Source organism: Ammospiza caudacuta, chromosome 14, assembly GCF_027887145.1.
Source record: "Ammospiza caudacuta isolate bAmmCau1 chromosome 14, bAmmCau1.pri, whole genome shotgun sequence".
NCBI classification, from domain to species: domain Eukaryota; kingdom Metazoa; phylum Chordata; class Aves; order Passeriformes; family Passerellidae; genus Ammospiza; species Ammospiza caudacuta.
Window position 1 is genome coordinate 19,299,760 of NC_080606.1, and position 17,352 is coordinate 19,317,111.

Genomic DNA, 17,352 nt, shown 5'->3' on the forward strand with positions numbered 1-17,352 from the left:
CTCCAGCGCTGCCCTTGTCCTTGGCGGCAGAGATACGGGTCCTGCGGGGTGCCTGTTCCCTGCCCCCTGCAGGGAACCGGGGAACGGAGCGCGCGGCCGGCCAGGACGGGGGGCTCCACCCGAGGGGAGGCGGCGGCTGCTCGCCGCGCAGGACAGCGGGGGAGGACACCTGGGCGCAGCCCCGAGGCAAACGAGAGGACGCGGCTCTGCCCACGCTTTCGGCCGCACCCCGGGGATGGGAAGCGATGCGACACTGACACAGTGGAAAAAACCGCGGAGACATCAAAGGGCCAGCGGGAGCTTCCTCATGGGGCAGGGGTTTGCTCCACTGGGAGTACACAGAACAGATGTAGAGGGCTTCGGGCTTGCAGGCAGACAGTGCCACAGAGGCTTTGCTCCCTGAGCCCCTCCACACACCACCCTAGGACCCAAAGTCCCCAGGCCAGACCCCCCACACTTGCACCAGTGTTCATGTTTTAACTGGACACCAACAAGAGGTGGTGAGAAATATCTTTATTTCTGAAAAAAAATAGGAAGGAAACAAGATGAACAGACTTGCTTCCAGTACATTAAAAAAGCATGCTGGTAAATACAAGCACAAGGCTTGTCCCTGACCTGCTGAAATGAACCCAGCAGGAACCCAAGGCTTCTCAGCACTGTGGCTCTCTCCTGTGTGAAAATGGGGCTCAATGTGCTAGCACGTGTCCAAGACCTGGGCAGGACCGGCAGAGCCAGGGTAGAACACTGGCACTCTGAGCCCCAGCTTGCTCTATCCTTGTCTGGATCCTGACGGGATCTGCCATGGGGAGCACAGCCCTGGGTGCCCCGGGCACGGGGAGGCACTGCTGGGCAGTGCTGCCACCTGGGAACTAGGGGAACAAGGCACCTCCAGGCTGGCAGCAGGACACTGCTGGCCACCCGTCCAAGGGAGCTGGAGCCCCAGCAGTGCCCGTGCCCCGCTAAACGGGCAGCACAGGCCGGCACTCGAGGTCCAGCACGAGGTGATGCACGTGTGGCGCGTAGGACTTCACTGGCTCGACGTGCAGGACGCTGCTGCGCCACGGCCCCCCGTGCAGCTCTGCCAGCAGCCCCTGGATGCGTGTGGCCGTGCCTTCAGCCCAGATCTGCCACTCGGGCCTGAGCCCGGCCCCCAGAGTCTCCTCCCCACCGTGCTGTGGCGGGCGCTGTGCCTCTCCCCCGGGGCTGGCTGCCTCCGGAGAGCCCCGCTCAGCCAGCAGCACCGCGCTCTGCGGCGTGGCTGGGCGAGTCTCCACGTTGTGGTGGATGTGCAGAACCCCACCCGTGTCCTTCTTCAGGACGCGGCAGGCCACGGGCCAGCCCTCCTCCGAGCTGGGGATCAGCCCCAGGTTCACCCTGTCGGCCACGTCCCGCAGCTGCAGCTGGGGACAGAGCAGAGGTGAATGGATGCTCGCAGGAGCGGTCCCGCGGCCCGGCCCGGCCCGTTGCAGCGCTCACCTGCCGGCTGTCCCCGCTGTGGATGTGGCAGCGATCCCGCACCCCGTTCAGCACCAGGCTCCTGTGCAGGGCCTCCACGGCGTGGCTGTTCCACTCACAGGCGTGGACAAAGGCGGCTCGGGCGTGCACCAGGAACGGCAGTGTGAAATAGCCGATGCCTGCAGGCAGGAGGCGGCAGTGGCCGAGGGCAGGGACCTCCAGAGACCCACACTCTTCCCCGAGGGCATGGCAGGATGCACACTGCCACCCTGCCTCTCCAGGTCTGCTTTGCTCTGGGTTGGAGAAAGCCCAAACACTGGAAAAATGGAAATTTATCCTTCCCTCTTCTGCAAAAGCAAAATCTGCCTTGAAAACTGTTTAGAGGCCCTTATTTTACCTTCAGTCTTTGGCCATCAGGTGGAGACCTGCCTGGCTCTACAGAAGCATCCATATTACTGTTTAGTTTGATTAATCTAGAGCAGTTTTCTGGGTGCCATGTCCTTTCAGTGTGGCACAGACTGGAAGCACTAACTTCCTTAAGCACAAGCAGTGGCAAATCTTTGCCCTGGATCCAAGTGATTCCCCAAAGCAGCACTAGGCACAGAGCCTGAGAACAGGACACCTTAAGTGTCCATAGGCTGCAGGGACACAGGCAGGACAGCAGTGCCAGCATAGCTGCAGGGCTCGCAGATAAGACAGGAGCTCCAAGCCTGAGTATTTTTCATAAGCTGGAAATGACATTTCATGTCTACCTGGGCGCCATCAGCACCTCCTCCATTACCTGCATAGAGGTCCACCACGACCTCCCCGGAGCAGGGCAGTGAGGCCACACGCAGCTTCTCGGTGATGTTTCCCGGGGAGAACATACACTTGGTCACGTCGAAGGTGTACCTGGAAGACCCCGTACAGACAGTGAGAGCAGTCCTTTCCCCGCCAGCCGCACCCTGCAGCTCCTGCCCACCTGATGCCATTGTCCACGTGCTCCACCCAGCCGTGCTGGCCCAGCAGCAGGGTGACCCTGGGGCTCCTCATCCCATCCGGCATCACCCGTCCTCGCCTGGCCACCCGCCGGGCCCCCAAAGCCTTGGCGACCGTCTCCCAGAGCGCCGGGCCTGCAACACAGCAGCTGGACATGCGGGTGGTGTGGGCCAGGCTGGGGCAGGCTGCCCTGCTGGCCTTACCGAGCCTCTCCCGGGACAGGCAGCCCTGTGCTCCTTACCCAGCCTCTCCCGGGACAGGCAGCCCTGTGCTCCTTACCCAGCCTCTCCTGGGACAGGCAGCCCTGCTGGCCTTACCCAGCCTCTCCCGGGACAGGCAGCCCTGCTCTCCTTACCCAGCCTCTCCCGGGACAGGCAGCCCTGCTGGCCTTACCCAGCCTCTCCCGGGACAGGCAGCCCTGCTCTCCTCACCCAGCCTCTCCCGGGACAGGCAGCCCTGCTCTCCTCACCCAGCCTCTCCCAGGGCTCAGCCCTGAAGCTGTCCTCGCTCAGCAGCACCAGGTCCCCGTGCCTCTGCCAGGCGTGCGGCACGTCCCGCTCCAGCTCCCCGGACCAGCCCGGCCCCAGCAGCCGCCGCAGCTCCTCCCGCAGCCTCTGGGCCGGCGAGCGCCGGCGGGCGGCCCTGGAGGGGACAGGGTCCTGCGGCAGGGCCATGCCAAGGGCTGAGCACCACCGCCGCAGGCAGGGCTCGGGGCCCGGGGGCTGTGCTCACCTGGATCCCGAGCAGCTCACACGGCACCTCCCGGGGCAGGCTGAGCTGGGACAGCTTCTCCGGCAGCAGCGGCGCGGCCACGCGGCCCCCCGGCACCCGCTGCAGCCCGTAGCGCCCGTCCAGGAGCCGCTCCCGTTCCAGCCACTGCCTGCACGGCCAGGCGGAGTCACCCTTCCCAGCCCCAGAGGCTCCGGCCGCACCGGAGCGGCACAGGGCTGCCATCCCCGTGCCCTCACCTGAGGCGCTGGGCGAACCTCGGCTCTGTGGCCAGCGCGGGGACACCCGTGGGCACACCCGTGGGCACAGCCATGGGGACCTCCGTGCCTTCCATCCTGCCGAGCCCCGGGCGGTGTTAGGCTCGCCAGGGGCTGTGCCCCGGGGCCGGTGCTCGAAGCGGCATCCCTGAGGATGGGCCCCCCCCCCGCTCCCGGTGCCGGGGGATCCCCGAGGCCGCGGCCGCCCCGCCCGGGGATCCCGGGGAGTCCCGGCACCCGCACCCCGCTGCCGCCGGTGCCGCGTTTCCCGCCGGAGCGCTTTTTGAAAGCGCCGCTCCGAGCGGTTGCGGACGGAAGCGGAAGCGGGGGCACGGCTGCGGCGCGGACCGGAAGCGGCGCGGGCGGCGCGATGGCGGGGCTGTCGGTGCGGGACCCCGCCGTGGATCGCTCCCTGCGCTCCGTGTTCGGTGAGGCCGCGGGGCGGGACCGCCACCTGCAAGGGGAGAGGGGCGCGGACGGGCAGGGGCAGGCGGGGCGCCGGCGGGTTTCCCCCCCCTCGCCGTCGGGGCCGGTACCCGCCGCGCTGACCGGCGGCACCGTCTGTCTCCGCAGTGGGGAACATCCCGTATGAGGCCACGGAGGAGCAGCTGAAGGACATTTTCTCGGAGGTTGGGCCCGTGGTCAGCTTTAGGTGAGAGCGGCCGCAGGCCTCCCCCGGGTCCCCCTGCTCGGCGCAGACCGAGCCCCGCGGGCTCGGAACCGTGAACCGCAAATCCGTGACGTTGGGAAAGGCCGCTAAAACCCTGCAGCCCAACCGTTCCGCCCGCACCGCCCAGCCCACCGTGTCCCCACATGCACACACACCTTTTGGCCACTTGCAGGGACGCTGGCTCGGCCGCCCCCTGCTCTGGTGGAGGAGCTTTGGCGAAGGAGCTTTGCCTGACAGCCCCTATAAACCTCCCCGGGCCCCCGAGGCTGGCTCCTCACACAGAGCAGCAGCTGCGGGGGTTGTGAGGCTGTGCCAGCTGTGCTCCGGGCAGAGGGACCCAGTGGCTGTGCCAGGGTCCCCTGGAGATGGAGCGCGGTGTCCCCAGCACAGCAGGTGGGTGTGGAGCTGCCCTGCTGTGGCTGCTGAGGGCTCAGTGCTGGTCGGGCTCTGTGCTCCTCGCTGCCATCCCTGTGCCTCTCACAGGTGTTTTCCAGGCTGGGCACCAGGCCCTGGTGCTCTCAGTTCAGCTTTTGGGAGTTCTGGGAGCAGCCAGTCCCGTCCTGTGCCTCGTGGGGTCACGGGAGGCACACAGCTGGCACAGGTGGGCATCCTACAAACCACAGCCTTGGCAGCAGCCATGCCAGGAGCCATCAGGCCCTTTGGCTTGGGCATGGGCCTGACTGCTGTGTGCCTTGGGGAGCCCTCCCTGTGCTCCCAGCACTGCTGGGGCTCTGTCCCTGTGTCCCCTGAGCTCTCTCCATGCTCCCAGCACTGCTGGGGCTCTGTCCCTGTGTCCCCTGAGCTCTCTCCATGCTCCCAGCACTGCTGAGGCTCTGTCCTTGTGTCCCCTGAGCTCTCTCCATGCTCCCAGCACTGCTGGGCTCTGTCCCTGTATCCCCTGAGCTCTCTCCATGCTCCCAGCACTGCTGGGGCTCTGTCCTTGTGTCCCCTGAGCTCTCTCCATGCTCCCAGCACTGCTGGGGCTCTGTCCTTGTGTCCCCTGAGCTCTCTTTATGTTCCCAGCACTGCTGGGGCTCTGTCCCTGTGTCCCCTGAGCTCTCACTGTGTTCCCAGCACTGCTGGGGCTCTGTCCCTGTGTCCTCCCTGTGTTCCCAGCACTGCTGGGCTCTGTCCCTGTGTTCCCTGAGCTCTCTCCATGCTCCCAGCACTGCTGGGGCTCTGTCCCTGTGTCCCCTGAGCTCTCTTTATGTTCCCAGCACTGCTGGGGCTCTGTCCCTGTGTCCCCTGAGCTCTCACTGTGTTCCCAGCACTGCTGGGGCTCTGTCCCTGTGTCCTCCCTGTGCTCCCAGCACTGCTGGGGCTCTGTCCCTGTGTCCTCCCTGTGCTCCCAGCACTGCTGGGGCTCTGTCCCTGTGTCCTCCCTGTGTTCCCAGCACTGCTGGGCTCTGTCCCTGTGTCCCCTGAGCTCTCTCCATGCTCCCAGCACTGCTGGGGCTCTGTCCCTGTGTCCCCTGAGCTCTCTCCATGCTCCCAGCACTGCTGGGCTCTGTCCCTGTATCCCCTGAGCTCTCCCTGTGCTCCCAGCACTGCTGGACTCTGTCCCTGTGTCCTCCCCGTGCTCCCAGCCCTGCTGGGGCTCTGTCCCCGTGTCCCCCCCTCGCTGCAGGAGCCGCGGGCACAGCAGGATGCCCACGCCCCTCGTCTCCGCTCCCTGGCAGGCTGGTGTACGACAGGGAGACGGGCAAGCCCAAGGGCTATGGCTTCTGCGAGTACCAGGACCAGGAGACGGCGCTCAGCGCCATGCGCAACCTCAACGGGCGCGAGTTCAGCGGCAGGGCCCTGCGCGTGGACAACGCCGCCAGCGAGAAGAACAAGGAGGAGCTCAAGAGTGAGTCAGCCAGGGTGCCGGGGGCTCCCTCACGCTGCGCCCCGCCTTGGCAGCTGCAGGGCAGGGAGGCTCTCTTCTGCCAGGCTGGTGGAGCTGGCCTGCTCTGGGAGGGGGTGTGAATAGTGCCCCAGAGGGATGGATGCGTGGGCTCAGCTCTGGGATCTCACTCCCACGTGATCACAGAATTACTTAGGTTGGAAAACGTTTGTAAAGATCGTGGTCCAGCCTTTGACCAAACACACCGCATCAAATTGTATTGCCCTAATAGATCAGGGCAGTAAATGCTATATCCAGTCTTTACTTAAACTTTTCCAGGAGCAGTGACTCCACAACCTCCCTGAGCAGCCTGTTCCAATGCCTAATCACCCCTCCTAAGGTCTCCCTGGTTTTGGTGCCTCCTTTTCCCCTGGTGGGCGGGTACTCCGCTCCCGATGAGCCTGTTCCATGAGCTGTTCATGTTGCAGGCTTGGGCACAGGTGCCCCCATCATAGAGTCACCCTATGGGGACCCTGTCAACCCAGAGGATGCCCCCGAGTCCATCAGCCGGGCCGTGGCCAGCCTGCCCCCCGAGCAGATGTTTGAGCTGATGAAGCAGATGAAGGTGAGTGCAGGAGGGCCATGCTCCCTGTGTGAGCACAGCTCCTCCCACCACTGCCTGCACCCTCCCAGCCGTGTCACAACTTGTCAGAGCTCTGATCAGTGCCTGTCTCCTCAGCTCTGTGTCCAGAACAGCCCCCAGGAAGCCAGGAACATGCTGCTCCAGAACCCCCAGCTGGCTTATGCGCTGCTGCAGGCCCAGGTGGTCATGAGGATCGTCGACCCCGAGATTGCGCTGGTTTGTGCCTTGCTGCTCGTCCAGGGTTGGGAGGGTATTGGTGGGAGCCTTTGTGGAGTGGCAGTGGAAAACAACTCCTTTCTCCTTCTTCCTCCCCTAGAAAATCCTGCATCGCCAGACCAGTGTTCCTCCTCTGATCCCCGGCAATCAACAGGCGGTGCCAGGCCCGGGGCCTGGGCCGGGACCAGGGCCTGGGCCAGGGCCCAACGCGCAGCTGAACCCCCAGAACACCCCATCATCCCAGCCACAGGCCATAGTAAGAGCCTGCACAACCCCTGAGCTGTGCAGGAGGATGGGCAGTGCCAGCTCTCCGGCTGGGGCACGTGCCCAGGTGTGAGGTGTCCCTCAGACCCCGTGTCTCTCCTGCAGGGCGGGATGCACGTCAATGGCGCTCCTCCTCTGATGCAGCCACCCATGCAGGGGGGAGTGCCAGCCCCAGGACAGATGGCAGCCCCTGTGCAGGGCCCAGGCCCTGGCCCCATGGCTCCAGGAGGTGAGTTTGGGCCGAGCTGCCCCATCGTGAGCACACAGGTCCTGCACACACCCCTGTCTGCTTTCCCCCTAACCAGAGGGCTCAGCCCTGTGAGAGCACACGTAATCCTGTGCTGTACATTGTGGTTGTGCTGCTGCCAGAGGTGGGCTGCAAAGTTGGATTATCCCTGGGGGGAACCAACACCAGGGGAATAAACCTCCAGATGCTCCCCCAGGAGCTGGGAGTGAGGAGGTATTTGGGACCAGAGGAACAGGTTAGTCATCAGGGATGGCTGAGGAGGGGTCTGATCTCTGCCTGTCCCCTCTCAGGTGGGATGCAGCCACAGGTTGGGATGCCAGGTGCAGGGCCAGTCCCCTTGGAGCGTGGACAAGGTAAAACAGACGTGTGGAGTGCTGTGTGTGGTGTGAGCCTGGCTCCAGTGAGCAGTGCTGTGTCCCAGCTGTCTGCAGCCTGGCTGTGCCCAGCCCTGGGGCTGTGCCCAGGTTTATTCACTGAAGCACAAGGCTGTGGTAGCAGCTCCCTGGCTCCCAGGCCTCGCAGCTCATGCCCAGTTAGCTCCCAGCTCATTCTGCACGCTGTTGTGCACTCGTGCCCTGGCAGCCAGGAGAGCTGCCTGTCCCCACCGAGCGGGATGTGTCTGTGTTTTCCACCTCTGCGAGCCCGTGTCTGTCCTTGTGCTTGTGCGGGCAGGCAGAGCTTGCTCCTCTCTGGTCCTTGTCCTGCTCCTTCGCTGCCTGGGCGCTGGGGAGCAGCCGCTGCGGCGCCGCGTCCTCCCACGCCGTGCCCAGCAGAGGGAGCTGGGTCTCCGTTTGGCTTGAGGCTTGGCAGGCGCTTCCCGGAGGGTGACGGCTCGGCTTTCCCTCCGCAGGCACGGTCTGTGCGGCCCAGCCCTGGGCCCCGATTGCTTACGGTTCACACGTGTCCATGTGTAGGTCAGCACGGCCCCGGTGTGCTGTTCTCCAGGAACAGCACGTGCACACACCTGTCACCTCTGCTGCCTTGACATTCATCATAGGCCTTGTTTCAGCAACATGCAAACCCAGTCTGAGATCCTTTGGCCTTAGGGTCAGCTGACTCTCATTTTCTTTGGGGTGGGCACTGTCTTCCTGAAAGCTGTCTGATAGTTCTTGGCGCCCGAAAGGTTTTGGAGAGCAGAAGCTGGTGTGTGTTGTGGGGCCAGCATGGCCCCACGCAATGCTGAGTCTCTTGGCAGGGTGTTTTCTGTGCCTGCCTCTCTCCTGAGTGAGGGAAGGACTGTGCCACGCTGCCTGTCCTGCCTGTGCTGACAGAGGGGGTGTGAACAGAACAGGCTGATAAAGCCAGACTTGGAACATTTTCTCTGTAGGTTTTCTGGGGACTTCAGGGTGTGTGATCCTGCAGGCAGCACTGTCCCCAGAGCCGGTGCATGCGTGCATACACTATTTACGTGTCTGCTCTTTCCCTCTTTTCCTGCTGCTTGCCCAGGGAACCTGCAGCTCTCGCCCGTGGGACCTGCCAGGCCTGCGTCTATCGAACGCGTTCAAGGTACCCCGGCACCAGCTCCCTCTTCGCATGGAGCTCGTTGTGGAGTGTGCAGAGCAGCTCTCACCCTGCTCTTCTTAGGGCCAGGGACTGGCGTGTCACTCCTTGTAGCCTGACAGCAGTAAGAGGAGAGGAAGGAGGCAGGATTTCTTCTAGGGCTACAGGAGAGAACAGACTAGAACCATGCATGGAGCCTCCAGTGGGAAAGGAGAGCTTGTTTAGAAAGAGCTTTTGCCTAAGATCCAGCCCTCTTTGACACTGTGCTTCCAGGAGCCTTCCAGGTCTTGCTTTGCTCCTGGCCCCACGTTAGCAGGGTGTCGATGCCCACACTTGTAGGGATTGCCATGGGGGCACCCATGCTTGGTTTGGCCCCTGGTGCCACAAGGAACCTTAAATAAAACCCGAGAAGAAAAGGAGAGGAATAGAATTGGCAGCCAGGGAAGGAGCTTTGGTGTGCTCCAGCCTCGTGTGTGGGGCTATGTCCCCAGCAGACAGCACAGCTCAGGGGAGCAGCGTGGCTGCCCCACGCCCGGCCTGAGAGCGCCGGCGACAGTCTTGGCACGGCACTGCTCATGCAGATCCTCACGAGTTCTTGTGTGTCTCCCTGGCAGTGCCCATGCCAGACCCGAGGGCCCCTATGCAGCGTGGACCTCTACCTGCTAGTGGCCCGCCGCCCCGAGGCCTTTTGGGAGATGCCCCGAATGACCCTCGCGGAGGGACCCTGCTCTCAGTCACTGGAGAAGTGGAGCCCAGGTGAGGGGAGAGGGAAGGAGAGGAGCCCTTGGCACTGTCCCCTGCCCAAGGGTAGCCTCTCGCTGAGGACAGGGATGGCACCAGCCTTCCGGGAGTCACTGCTGCCTGGTCGGAGGCCTGCGTGCTGCCAGCCGTGGGGGCCGGCCCGTTTCCCCGGGGAAGGGATCTCCCCGGGGTGATGGCAGCTGCCCTGTGGCATGGGGCCACCAGCACCCATCCCTGTGCCAGCCTCACCCTCCTCCCCTGCGGCCGGCTTCGGGGGCAATCCCAGCGCTCTGCCCAGACCGTGCCAAGCCAGTGTCTGATTCACACTCTCTCGCTTTTTCTCCTCCTTCTGCTTTGCTCTCCTCGTCTCTCTGCGTCAGAGGTTACCTTGGGCCGCCCCACCAGGGAGCCCCTATGCACCATATGCCTGGTCATGACAGCCGTGGCCCCCCCCATGAGATGAGGGGGGGACCCATGGGAGAACCCCGACCACTGATGGGAGAGCCGCGGGGGCCCTTGATGGATGCTCGAGGTGAGAGAGGGGGCATGAAATACGGGTGGCTTGGATTGTGCAGGCAGGAAGTCAGAGTGGAGCCGGCTGCCCCGACCCGAGGCGTAGGAAGGGGGTTTGGGCAGTGAAATGACTGACTCCAGGCGAGGAGGGACAGTCCCAGGGTGCAAGGGACTTTCTCCAGGCATGTCCCCTCTGCCCCCACCCCGCACTGCTTGGGTGCTTGCTGGCCCCAGACAAAGGAGGCAGCAGGCTCTCTCCCACACTCCTTGCAGCGCTGCTTCCTTCAGGAGCTGACCTTGTGTTTCCTCCGCAGTCGGAAGAGATCCGCGGGGGCTGGAGCCGCGAGGGCTGGAGCCGCGCGTGCTGGAGGCGCGGGCGCTGGAGGCGCGGGGCCTGGAGCCGCGGGTGCTGGAGCCACGAGTGCTGGAGGCCAGGGCCATGGAGGCCAGGGTGCTGGAGCCGCGGGGCCTGGAGCCCCGAGGGCCCGGTCCCACCCCGCGGGGCCCGATGCCTGGTGGGATACAGGGTCCTGGGCCGCTGAACATGGGAGCCAGTGGCCCGCAGGGGCCCCGCCAGGTACGCGCGGCTCTGCTCGGCCGCTCGGGCACCCACGGCGTCCTGTAGGCTGGGGCTGGGCGGGGGTGTGGGAAGCACCAGGCTTTGGGCGCTGGGGGGTCAGGGCACCTGTCCCATTTCCCCAGGCACTGCCCATCAGCTGGGACAGGACAAGGCTCAGGCCTCTCTCCACCTCTTCCTGAGACAGAGAGGAGCGCAGGAGTTGGGAGGGGAGAGCACGTAAAATGCACTCTCTCTTTGTGCTCAGGCATCTTCAAGCAGGCTGTGAGGGCATCCGTCCGATCATCTCTTTTACCTTCCTGAATTTGTAGGGCTGAGTCCAGAAACCCCCAGTCCCTAACCCCTCTCTTACTCCCCCAGGTTCCTAACATGGCTGGGGCAGGCATGCAGGGAGGAGGCATACCTGGGGCAGGAGTCCAAGGAGCTGGTCAGCCTGGAGGCTTTAGCCCTGGACAGAGCCAGGTCACCCCCCAGGATCACGAGAAGGTGAGAGAACAAAAGGGAAAGGGTGAGACAGTACGAGCAGCACTTCCTGTGTGCCTTTCTGTGGCGGGGTCAGCCCCTCCCTGGCTCTGGTATGCCGTGGCTGCTCTGGGCACATCTCTGACCCCTCTTTCCCCACAGGCAGCGCTGATCATGCAGGTCCTGCAGCTGACAGCAGACCAGATCGCCATGCTGCCCCCAGAACAGCGGCAGAGCATCCTCATTCTGAAGGAGCAAATCCAGAAATCCACAGGGGCACCCTGACAGGTGATGTCCTTAGCCTGGTCTCACCCTGTGCCTGTTCCCCTCCAGTAAAACAGAGCTGCCTAGGATGGGACTCTGCCCTGCTTCCCTCTGTGCCTGCCTCACCCTCCTCTCCTTCTTTCTGGCAGGCACAAGATGGAGATGCCATGTGCCTGGATAGAGGTGATGCTCCATGGCAGCTGCTTCCCATTGCTACCTGAGCTGATGGTGCATTTTAGGAGAGGTTATGTCACCCTCAAGAGGTTTTTTCCTCCAGTTCCTCCAGTTCATCCTTTTTTTTTTTTTTTTTTTTTTTTTTTTTTTTTTTTTTTTTTTGTGTGTGTATATTTTATGGTGTTTGAAATAAAGTGGGAGGAGGGTTTGAGTAAATCCATGTCCCTGGCTGCCGTGCTTGGTCTCTGATGGAGGCCAGAGTGGGAGTGTTGGGTTCTGCGAGCAGTCCAAACCACTTGCCATCCTCCCTCCTCCCCACACCAGGGCAAGAATTAATAATGGAATTTCTTGTAGTGTGCTGTTTACAGGGGTCTAGGGGAAGGGCAGGACAGAGAGCTTGGCTTTCTGTCCCTGCTGGCAGGGCAGGAAGGGCTCTGGATCCGATTGCAGTATCACTTTCCACACCAGCCTGCACGGGGAGCGGGGTTTCCCTCTCTGCATCCGCTGGAGCAGAACCTGCTGGGAGCTGCAGTGGGAGCTGAGCTGGGTGCTGGGTGCAGGCAGGCTCTGGGGTGCCAGGGTGGCAGTGAGCCAATGCAGAGGGGGGTCTGATCCTGCACCCCAGAGGATTTGCTATCCACCAGCTCTTCTATTGCAGCCCTGCAAGGGGCAGGGCGTGGGCTCCTTTTACCTGCACAGCTGAGGCACCACAGAGGCTTTCATTACAAAGAAAAGGAAGTTTCATTTATTCTTATACAAAAGAGTGTTTAAACCCTGAGGGGCACGTTTGGCCCCTGACACCTGCAGGGATGCTCATGTCCCATCCCCATCCAGTGGTTCTGCCCAACCTGCTGGGCTCCCACAGCTTCCTGCTGCTCCAGCAGCATCACAGAACGTGGCTCTGCTTTGCAGTGAGGGGCTGGCTGGAGCTACAGGCCCACTGCTCCATGAGGACCCCTTGTACACCAGGACAGGCAGTCTTTGAACCTGGAATTTCTCATGGAGATGGAGTACCTTGCTGTGTCCAGCTTGGCTTCAGTGCATGCACAGATGCTTCTTCCTGGCCTTGCTTTGGAAAGGCTTGAGGCAGTACAGTCAGGGTCCCTGCCCACTTAAAAGTTTTCCTTGTTGAAGTAGAATTTGACCTTCCTGGGGTCCAGGCTGGAGTGTTGGTGACAGGACTTCTGCAGGCTCTTTGCCAGGGCCTGTGGCCCACAGAGGAACACACCGACCACTGACCTGCAAACAGCACGGGCATGTCAGTGCCAGGAGGCAACTCAGGGAAAAGGGATTGAAAAGCTTTGTGGGCTCCCTGCCAAAGCCAGCCCAGTGCTGAGTGCCAGGGTAGGGGGCATGCCTCTAACATCCCAAATTCCCTGCTCAGCTCTCACCTGGGGTGGGCTGCAGCCACTGCTGCAAACTCCGTGTTCCACATGGGCCGCCCGAAGATGGTTTTGTGCCTGAGGCCCGTCACTGTGTCCGTAGCGGTGTCAAAGTGCAGTGCCACGTTGTTGGCCTGGGCAGGAGGGAGGGTGAGAAGCCAGGCACCACCCATGAGCCCCCCTCCAGCCCCTCAGCACAGAGGAGCATCCATTGCTGATCCCACCAAACACTGTGCCTGGACCTGGTGCCTGAAAGCCGTTGTCATGCTTGCCCTGCCCTTGCTGCCCACCCCGTGTGCCCCTCTCGCAGCCATGCCAGCCTGTGCTTGACTCACAATGCTGGTGTTCCAGCCAGTGAGGAAGAGGCGGTAGGTGAGGAAGTCAGCCTTGCCCGACTCAGCCATCTTCTGCTCCAGGGAGGCAAGCAGGTCGTTGAACCAGGCAAAGGCTCCTGTGTCCCGGCACAGCCAGTAGAAATAGATCTGGGGTGCAGGGGGAGAGGGATTGCTCAGGGTGGAGCAGAGCCAGAGGAAGCAACCCACCGCTGGTGCCATCCATGGGATGCTCTGTACCTTCTTGGTCTTGAGGGTCTGGTCACCCTGCTGGAACTTGTACCAGATGGACTTGAGGATGGAGGCGAAGGGGGTGACACCGATGCCCGCTCCAACCAGCATGGCCACCTCGTACTGGAACACGTCCTCACTGGCTGTGCCAAAGGGACCATCCACCTCGACCCTGGCCAGAGCAGGGCCTGGGTGAGAGCTACGGCCTCCCCAGACCCCTGGCATGACTGTTGGGCACTGCCCAGCCTACCTGGGCGTTTCCAGCTGGAAGGTGTTGATGAGACGCTCTGTCCAGTCGCCGGCTGCCCGGATGTGGATGGAGAAGAAGTCCTCCTCAGGTGCAGAGGTGAGGGTGAAGGGGTGCCACTCCAGCGCAGAGATGGCGGGGCAGTTGACAAAGATGTACTGCCCCACCTCCATGCAGAAGCCCTTCTTCTGCATCTGCAGCTCCAGCACGCGGGCGGGGTGCATGACCACCTGGGGCACGGGCAGGGCTCAGTGCCCAGCCTGGCACATGTCCCGAGGAAGGGGCTGTGCCTGTGGCCCTGCCCGCCTCCCCATGGCCACTCCAAGGGGAGGAGCTGGCAGAGGAGCAGCTCCTGCACCACCCACCTTTTTGACAACCACCTTCTGCTGCGCACGCCAGACCCGCAGGAGCCGCTCAAAGACATAGAGGATGATGGGAGCCAGAACCCACTTCCAGGACTGTGAGGATGGAGGAGAGCAAAGGATTGGGCATCCCAAGAGCAAGGGAAGAGCTTCTTCCCCAGGGCCACCCCACCACTGCCCTACCTCGGCAGGGATGCTCCCGAACTCGGGGTCTTTGCAGCAGCTGTGGGTGCAGTTCTGCTCCCGCTGTGTGAGGTACTCTGCGCAGTCGTAGGGGTGCACCTCTGCCATGCTCTGCTCCGTCTGCCCACGCACCAGCCCGCTGCAGGAGGTGAGGGGTGAGCCCAGGGGCCAGCTGTGCCCCCAGCCAGGGCTGAGCCCAGGGACCAGCTCTGTCCTGGGAATGGCAGGTCACAGCCCCACTGCACTGTCACAGCTGCCCCCCAGGGGTGTGTGTGCCCTGCCCTGGCAGAGCTGAGGAGCCTTACGCGATGCCGTGGATGACGAGGCCAGCGAAGTAGACGAGGAACAGGTGGTGTGTGTACCAGAAGAGCTCAAAGTAGTTCCTGCGGATGAACTCGGTGGAGGACGTGACCATGAGGATGAGTGCCAGCGTGATGATCACCCCCGTGAGCCCCGGGATGGTGGTGAAAGCCACGTATTCGACGGTCTGCAGGGGCAGCAGGGAGGGAGGGTCAGGGGAGCAGGGGACAGGGGTGCTGGGTTGCTGCATGCCAAGGCCACACTCACCGTGTGGTTGGAGTGGATGGGGTTCAGCCACTCGCCGCCCTGCAGGTGCATCTTGGACAGCACAGCGGGGAGGCTGCCGTCGGTGGCTTGTTGGCTCTGGTTGTAGCGCTCCAGGTTGAAGAGGTGGGCGATGGTGTGCACAGCTGGACAGGGCACAGGCAGTCACCACCGGGCATTCCCAGTCCCCACTGCTGCCCCATCCCAGTCCAGGGCGTACCTGTGAGCAGAGCCAGTGCGTAGGCCACCAGCTTGTGGAAGGTGAGGTTGTGGTCCAGCTGCTTCCGCAAGGTCCGCCTGCAGCACTGCAGGGAGAGGCAGCAGGATGGTGTCAGGATGGGACAGGGATGTCAGGATGGGACAGGGGTGTCAGGATGGGACAGGAATGGGGATAGCCACGCTGGCTGTGCCGCACGGGACACTCACCGAGCAGGTCCCACGGAGGAAGGAGAGCAGGTTGCGGCAGACGGGCAGCAGGATCAGCATGCTGTTGAAGTTGAGGCACTTGGCTGATGCTCGAGCCCATGCCAAGGCAGACTGGGGAGGAGAGAGGGGTGAGCACCACTGTCCTGTGGTGCTGTGCCAGGATGGGATCAGTCAGTGCTGAGCTAGGCTGGGAACTGGGATGGAGAGGTGCTGGGCTGCCATGGGAACTGGGAGGAGGAGACGCCAGGCTGGGCTGGGATGCTGCTGGGCTGAGAGCAGACAGGGATCAGGACAGGGACTAGCATGGTGCAATGCCAGGCTGTGGAGTGGGATGGAATGATGGTGGGCTGGAAGGGAACAGAACATGAAAAGGGCCTGGGACGTTGCAGCCCTCACCCCAGGGGCTCCTCTGCCTGGGCAGGCAGGGTGCTGTGGGGAGCACCTTACCCCAAGGATGGCCCTGGTGTAGAAATACCGCTCGTCCCGGTCAAAGAACAGAAAGTAGTAGGTGAAGAGGAAGATGTTGATGCCCAGCCAGGCTGCCTGCAGGGGAAAGGCACAGCCTCATGAGGAACCCTGTCCCGGGAGCCTCACACTGCAGCACTCAGGGCTGGGTGCAGCCAGAGGGTGTCGGGACAGACAGCAGACAGCATCCATCGCGTTTCCTTGTGAGCTGCGCTGTCACGCACAGCGCTGGGACACAGGGTCAAAGGTGGGGAGAGGTGTGGAAGCCTTGCAGAATTGCTGTCTTGTCACACACTGCCCTGTGCATCACCGAGCATGAGGAAGGAGGAAAGGCAGAGCAGCCAACACCCATGTAACGGGAGGGAAGGCAGATCCAGAGGGTGGTCAGGACTGTGTGGGGAAGATTCTGGGAGAAGAAGTTTCACAGGGAGCTGGCTCACCTGGCCCACAGTGCTGCTGTCCCCTGCCTAACCCCACTGCATCCCACACTGCCGCCTCTCACAGCCACTGAATTTTTGCAGAGGTCCCAAAAAAAAAACACCCAAAAAATTACACCCTGCCATGTATTTGGTTTTTGGCTGTTTTCTTTTTCTTTTTTAAGTAACTTAAAACATTAAAATAGCCCAACTGTCAGTAAACCCCATGTTCCCATGCATTCACAGCTCCTCACACAGCTCTGAGCAGCTGAGGGGGGCTGGCCAGGCAAGCTCTGTTACACCAGAGATGCTGCAGCACGGCAGATGGTCCCTATGGTGCCAGCTCCTCACCCTGCCGGGAGCTCTCACAGGATCCTCCTCCTCTCACAAGGGGAGAAGAGGCACGTGGCAGGCCCCCAGCCAAAGTGGCCAGGCAAAGCAGCAGCGTTTTTAAGTTTTCCAGGACCCCCTTTCCCATGAGCTGTGTTTTCCCCGAGACTTCAGGTCTCCAGAGCCCATCCCTCCCCTGGCTGCCGGGGTGTGTGTGTTGGGGAGCAGAGGGGATGCTCGTCTCTGCCCAGCCCGGCCCAGGGCAGCTCATCAGCCCCCATCTCCCCCATAAACCCGCAGGGTCCCCCTGCACACGCCTCGGAGCCCCAGCCCCAGACTCACCAGGACAGCAGCTGAGAACCAGTGGTTGACCAGCCAGTTGCCCATGGCGCGCTGTGCCCGCGCTGTGCCCGCGCTGTGCCCGCGCCCGCCGCTGCTGCCCGGTTTTATGGAGCAGCGGGCGGTGAGACAGCCCCGGCCCGGGAACGGCACCCGGGACTTTCCCCTGAGAGCGCCTGGAGGAAATGCCGGTGCTTTCAAAGGCTCCTTCCAGGAAGGCAGGGCTGGCCCAATCGGCCAACAGCAGAACCGGCCCCTTGTGCTGGCCGGGGATGGTCCCCCCTGAGACCCCCCTGTGCCCCACGGCTGGGTCACACAGGGTGTCTGCCTGCTCCTCCCGGGCTTTTGCAACCTCTGAGGACAAAAAGGGGCGTTTTTGTAGGGCAGGAATTTCCTGGGAACAACTTGTGGAGGATCCATCCTGTTCTGGTTCAACAGCTCTGTTTTCCCTGGCCTCCCTCCCCAGCCTGCAATGCCCATCTTCCAGGGAAACCACCAAAGGAAGAGAAGCCTCCTGGGGTCACGGCGCTGCGCTGTGCCAGGATCCAGCCCGGGCATCC

The 17,352-nt window shown here is 62.7% G+C and overlaps 3 protein-coding genes across 4 annotated transcripts; 1 reads left to right on the forward strand and 2 right to left on the reverse strand.

Annotated features, from left to right (window-relative positions):
* Positions 1-569: 569 nt before the first annotated feature.
* On the reverse strand, positions 570-3,475 carry TRMT12 (tRNA methyltransferase 12 homolog). Its single transcript, XM_058813993.1, has 7 exons — positions 3,402-3,475; positions 3,166-3,313; positions 2,903-3,092; positions 2,417-2,567; positions 2,237-2,346; positions 1,477-1,634; positions 570-1,400 (listed from the first exon to the last, which is right to left on the reverse strand). The coding sequence occupies exons 1-7, from the start codon at positions 3,473-3,475 to the stop codon at positions 960-962; spliced, it is 1,272 nt and encodes a 423-aa protein (XP_058669976.1). The 3' UTR covers positions 570-959.
* Positions 3,476-3,789: 314 nt separating this feature from the next.
* CSTF2 (cleavage stimulation factor subunit 2) lies at positions 3,790-11,651 on the forward strand. 2 transcript variants are annotated; one of them, XM_058814140.1, is made up of 15 exons: positions 3,790-3,847; positions 3,993-4,071; positions 5,769-5,938; positions 6,403-6,539; positions 6,654-6,773; positions 6,874-7,029; positions 7,143-7,266; positions 7,575-7,637; positions 8,731-8,790; positions 9,399-9,540; positions 9,906-10,057; positions 10,353-10,615; positions 10,976-11,101; positions 11,240-11,365; positions 11,491-11,651. In XM_058814140.1, exons 1-14 carry the CDS (start codon positions 3,790-3,792, stop codon positions 11,360-11,362), a joined length of 1,773 nt encoding a protein of 590 aa, XP_058670123.1. In that variant the 3' UTR covers positions 11,363-11,365; positions 11,491-11,651. The 2 variants fall into 2 exon arrangements, with proteins under 2 accessions (XP_058670123.1, XP_058670124.1); XM_058814141.1 differs by lacking the exon at positions 8,731-8,790.
* Positions 11,652-12,375: 724 nt separating this feature from the next.
* NOX1 (NADPH oxidase 1) lies at positions 12,376-16,975 on the reverse strand. The gene is made up of 13 exons (XM_058814058.1): positions 16,796-16,975; positions 15,690-15,785; positions 15,243-15,353; positions 15,037-15,121; positions 14,820-14,962; positions 14,558-14,739; positions 14,253-14,391; positions 14,073-14,165; positions 13,711-13,937; positions 13,470-13,632; positions 13,233-13,379; positions 12,907-13,031; positions 12,376-12,754 (listed from the first exon to the last, which is right to left on the reverse strand). Exons 1-13 carry the CDS (start codon positions 16,838-16,840, stop codon positions 12,628-12,630), a joined length of 1,683 nt encoding a protein of 560 aa, XP_058670041.1. The 5' UTR covers positions 16,841-16,975; the 3' UTR covers positions 12,376-12,627.
* Positions 16,976-17,352: the final 377 nt, after the last annotated feature.